The following is a 5,849-nucleotide window of genomic DNA, read 5'->3' on the forward strand; positions in this document are numbered from 1 at the left end:
TCTGGTTAGGGTAGGTTTTAATAGTCACAGTGGGTACGACATCTCCTATACACTTTCCCAGTCCGCATGATCAAAACAATATTGAAGCGTGGATTCCGATTGGTCAGATCAGCGTTGATTAGTCCTAAGCATGGGTGCTTCCTGTTTGAGTTGCTGCCTATAGGAAGGGAGGAGCAAAATGGTGTCGTGGTCAGATTTGCCAAAAGGAGGGCGGGGGAGGGCCTTGTATGCATAGCGGAAATGAGTCTAACAATGGTCCAGCATTTTGTGCTACAGTCAATATGCTGATAGAATTTAGGTAGCCTTTTTCTCAAATTTGCTTTGAAACTTCCCAGAGAGCCCGGAGTGCCCTGTAAGGGTGAAGGAGGTTGCAGTAGCACGGATCAGGACCATCCAGTAGGTCTCCTATGCGGAGTCAGTCCAAGTTGTTGAAGGAGATAGTGGAAATTAGGAGGAATTGGCAGTGGATCCCCCCCCACCCCCCATTGATTTTTGTTTATTATCATTTTCGGTAGATTATGAGTTTTATTTTTCACCCTTTTCCTAATTCCCATTTCTATGTTAAAATTCTTAGTTTTCTCCCCACCCAGCAGGTGGCGGTAATACACCATTGTTTGATGTATTCCACCATAAAGAAGAAGTAGAACGCACCGGAAGTTTACGTCCTTGGTTTTTAACCTTGCGTATCCTCCTACTTACTCAGTCAAACAACTGACGATAAAGATTCTTAGCCGCAACGTTTAAAGGTGAGTTTATGATATGTTTAACTAATTATGAGCGTGCCCAAAACATCATTTACATTGACAATCGTCAGTGATAGAGCAAATGGTGTAACTTAGCGATCTACTGTTAGCTATCTACTGTCAGTGTTAGCTAGCTTGTTTTCTTACTACAGTACCACCGTCTTTGTTAGTAGCTAGTTAGCTAAATCAAGTTGAGGCTACCTAGTAGAACCCATGAATTCACCTCAGAACAAATACCAGATATACGGAACGGAAACAATTGGCTAGATGTCTCTTTGGTTAGTTAGCAAGCCAACTCGACCTGTGATGAGAAGTGGTAATTTCGGTAACTAGTTACCTAGCAAGCTAGCTATGACCTTAGAAAATCAGTGTTTGGAATGTAGCTTGACTTAGCAGCATGAAAATCACCCTCCACTGTATCTGCCTCTTTTGACTAAACCACCTGCAGATCCACCTACCTACTAGCCTACCATGTCTGAATCCAAGTCCACAGAGTCCCCAGGGTCTGGCTGTGGTGTTCCAGCCCAGAGAAGTTCACAGTGGGGTCCAGAGATGGTCTCAGTGAAGTTGGAGGACTGCAGTCAAACACTGGAAGTCAATGTGATTGTTAAAGAGGAAGAGAGAGAACTTAAAGTAGAAGAAGGGGAGAATGTAGAAGTTAAAAAAGAGGAAGAAAAGGTAGTGGAGGAGAAGAGAGAAGTCAAAGAGGAGGGGGTTGAGGTTAAAGAGGGCCATGAGGAGGTAGAAATCAAAGAGGAGGAGGTTGAGGTTAAAGGGGACCATGAGGACATAGCAATCAAACAGGAGGTGGAGGAGAAGAGAGAAATCAAAGAGGAAGAGATGGAGATTGAAAAGGAACATAAGGAGACAGAAGTCAAAGAAGAGCTGGAGGAGAGAGCAGTCACAAAGGAGATGGAGGAGAGAGGACTAGAAGAAGAGGTGGAGGAGAGAGAAGTCAACGAAGAGGAGGAGAACAGGGATGTGTCTGCTCCAGATCTAGAGGAAGAAGTAGATAGTATCAGTGACCCAGGTAAGTTCAGGTGTGGAGTACGGAGAGAGGTTGGTGACTTGGATCTAGAGGAAGAAGTAGATAGTATCAGTGACCCAGGTAAGTTCAGGTGTGGAGTACGGACAGAGGTTGGTGCCTTGGTAGCCATAGGAGATTCAAAAACTCTTATTGTGCTTTTGCTTGCATCAACAAGTGTATTAAAGGCCCTCCAATGCTCTGTTCCTGATTCTAACCCTTTAACTGTCCGTATTCCCACAGGAGAGTGCTCCAACCCAGATTCAGACAGTGAGCCCAGTTCCACAGCATCAGGAAACCATAAACAACACAGACAGAGGAACTCAAGACAGAAACATCACCACTGCATGGACTGCTCCACTAGTTTCTATGAGCCAGAGGAGTTGAGAAGGCACACTTGTAGGCCCCACCCCTGCTCAGATTGCAGAGGCAGTTTCATTTGTCCTACTCACCTCATACCACACAAAAATACTATCAAAAGAAAGAAGGCTTACCCCTGTGGTCAATGTGGGAAGAGTTTTCAGGCACCAAGCAAACTAAAGAAACACCAGATAACTCACACAGGAGAGAAGCCTTTCCACTGCTCTGTTTGTGGGAAGAGTTTCCCTCTTTCACAGACCTTAAATAGACACCAGCTGATCCACACAGGAGAGAAGCCCATCCACTGCTCCCAATGTGGGAAGGGCTTTAGGCGGCCAGATTCCCTGAAAAATCATCTTAGAATACACACTGGAGAAAAGCCTTTCCACTGTTCTCAATGTGGGAAAAGTTTCAGTCATTCAAACTACTTAAAGACACACCAGCGAACTCACACAGGAGAGAAGCCTTACCACTGCTCCCAATGTGGGAAGAGTTTCAATCAGTCTTCAGATCTAAAGATACACCAGCGAACTCACACTGGAGAGAAGCCTCATGAATGCTTTCAGTGTGGAAAGAGTTTTAGTCATTCAAGCTACTTAAAGACACACCAGCGAACTCACACAGGAGAGAAGCCTTACCACTGCTCCCAATGTGGGAAGAGTTTCAATCAGTCTTCAGATTTAAAGACTCACCAGCGAACTCACACAGGAGAGAAGCCTTACCACTGCTCCCAATGTGGGAAGCGTTTCAGTCAGTTTTCTAGTCTGAAGACACACCAGCTAACTCACACAGAAGAGAAGTCGTACCACTGCTCCCAGTGTGGAAAGGTTTTCAGTCTGTTGCACCACCTAAATAGACACCAGCTAACTCACACAGCAGAAAAGGCTCACCAATGCTCTCAATGTGGGAAAAGTTTCAGTCAATCATCAAATCTGAAGACACACCAGTTAAAGTATCACAGCCCTGACACCGGACAGAGTTCTGTCGCTTTAGAAGAAAGTTAACTTCAAACCACAGAAGTAAAACACATTTAAACACATCTTATGATGTTAAAGGGGCAGTTTTAATGAGGTCGAAATAACACTTTGAAATTGTGGAAGTTATGCCCTTTTAGTGTAAGAGCTTTTTCTTTAAATTATTATTATTTTGCCTGGAATTTCAGCCTGTTCAGGTGGGATGGAGTTTTTAACCCAGAGCATGACATCACAATCTGATCTGACCAATCATCTTTTATTTGCATATGTATCCCCCTTATGTTGAAGAGCTAAGTGGGGTAGGCTATAGTGCAGGGTTCCCCAACTGGCTGCCCGCGGGTGGTTGTGATTGGCCCCCCAAGTTTTCTGAGCAAAAAAATAAAATAAGGTATAATGTTTTATTGTAGGACATAAGACTGTAAAAACACCAGCCAATCAGCTCCAAGTGATTTTAATTTAGGAAATCTGTTTTTAAGCATTCCCACGCATAAGATATATATATATATATATATATATATATATATATATATATATATATATATATATATTGATCATACACAAATGTAAGCAAGGTTTGAAATGATTATGTGTTAGTCAAATATTAAATTGGTTTGAGCTTCTTGTGGTCAATTTGCAGTCTACAAATGATTTGTAATTATGTTCTGGCCCCATCACCATCTGCAGAAAAAGGAGTCTAGACGATCCTATCCACCAATCAGGGCTGTGTATGTAAATACAGTACCAGTCAAAAGTTTGGACACACCTACTCATTCAAAGGTTTTTCTTTATTTTTACTATTTTCTACATTGTAGAATAATAGTGAAGACATCAAAACTATGAAATAACACATATGGAATCATGTAGTAACCAAAAAAAGTGTTAAACAAATCAAATTATGTTATATTTGAGATTCTTCAAATAGCCACCCTTTGCCTTCATGACAGCTTTGCACATTCTAAATAAGTCGCTTTTATCCAAAGTATCATGGAATAAACCCTGGATGTCTGGTAATAAATTATGTTTATCATAGATATGGTGGAGGTGAAAGTGGACAGAAAGGGAACGTAAGAAGTTCATTTCAATACAGTGTCGTATCGGGTGAATGGTGGCCATTATTGCTGTCAACAAAGAGTCCGTTCAAGCTGCATCGTGTTAGAGGCTTTTATTAAAATCACGAGGTTACAGCATAAGTACAGACCCGCGGTGTCCGGAGAACGGCTCCTCAGATTGCCATGGCCGTTCTGCCCTTTCTGTAGTCTAACCCCTTTTTATAGACAATGAAGCTCCCTCTTCTGGCCAATCACCAGTCTCCCCTGTCTACAACACACTTCCTGTCTGTTGTACATGACGTTACACTAAAACATATACTAACGTAAACAACATTCCATTTCTTCATGAAAAACATTTAACAAAGACATAATCTTCAGATACGATATTCCCCCCTTCGAGACGAACAGTCTCGAAAACAAACAGAATAGGATTATGACTAGTAACAATTTATCTTATTGAGTATCTTTAACATTAAACCAAAAACATTCTCCTCTAGAGTGTAAATACCTTTCTATGAAATATGAATAACTGTTTATGAAGTGTGACTACATTACTATCTTTATGAAGTGTGAATACATTACTATGAAATATGAACAAATCTCTATGGAGTAAGAGCGAAAAACTGTCCGGCAACCTTCCATCCATCAATCAAGACAGTAAAATTCTCTCACGGTCCCTCTGCCCCAGGCAACCACCTTCGGTACTCCAGATAAACTCATTAACCATGTAAATGCATTTGAAACTATGATGCAATTAAATACACATGTAAGCCCCTGCAAACAAAATCCTATCCAATAAATATCCACTTGTAAGGCTGGTCAACCCATTGGACCGTACAGTGGAACTCTCCCTGCCTAAATTCCCTGTCCCTAATCATTCACGAAATAAACAAAAACATCTAAGATCCTCACATGTATTCAATAACATCAAATATCATTCTACAAAAATTAATCCCTAAGAATATGACACAAATTATGTATTACACATGTCTATATTTCATTGCAGACACTGGAATGTAGTCCACTACACTTCATCTCCCCATAGTCTCCTCTTCCAATGGACTGTTGATGATGGAATCGGCCACACCCTCCTTGTTTCCTCTCCTCCAGTCATTGTCGTTTCATATTGTCCCTTCATATTGTCCTTGTTTGAGTCACATGTTCCCCCAAATGCTTCTGGAAGAAAAAGAAACGACCAAACAGTATCTTTTGCAAAACAAACACTTTCAAATTAAACATAAACATCAACTAAGAATATAAAAATGATATATAAATGATGCATGAATCACATAAACCTCTTCCCCCCTTGATTCATAAATCATACCAACATCACCCCAATATTGATTATTTTTTTATTTTTTTGAAAAATCAAATAATCAAAAATGATATTTATCCATTCAGTTCCACTTGTCCATCTTTATCCAGATCAGGAACCGTCAACACCGGCATCTGAGTGTTGTCTCCAGGCATCACTCTCCAACCTATCTCAATATCATAGCTTTCTCAAAGGTCAGTAACAAATTACAAACATCACAGTGTTATCAAAGCTGCCATTAAATGTAACCCATCACTGCCCCTACTGGGCCTAACTGATCTTGCAACCAAGTCTTCTCAGACCTCCCAAATGCATCCCTTATATTCTTCAATGCATATATAACTATCTGAACTATCTGGACTCAAAGTATACCTAATATTATCA

The 5,849-nt window shown here is 40.9% G+C and overlaps 1 protein-coding gene across 1 annotated transcript; it reads left to right on the plus strand.

The window, feature by feature from the left end:
• Positions 1-668: 668 nt before the first annotated feature.
• LOC311124702 (uncharacterized protein) lies at positions 669-3,726 on the plus strand. The gene is made up of 3 exons (XM_084198806.1): positions 669-746; positions 1,192-1,773; positions 2,011-3,726. The coding sequence occupies exons 2-3, from the start codon at positions 1,215-1,217 to the stop codon at positions 3,129-3,131; spliced, it is 1,680 nt and encodes a 559-aa protein (XP_084054932.1). The 5' UTR covers positions 669-746; positions 1,192-1,214; the 3' UTR covers positions 3,132-3,726.
• Positions 3,727-5,849: the final 2,123 nt, after the last annotated feature.

The sequence above is a fragment of the Coregonus lavaretus genome (assembly GCF_964263955.1).
Source record: "Coregonus lavaretus genome assembly, contig: HAP1_SCAFFOLD_79, whole genome shotgun sequence".
NCBI lineage: Eukaryota > Metazoa > Chordata > Actinopteri > Salmoniformes > Salmonidae > Coregonus > Coregonus lavaretus.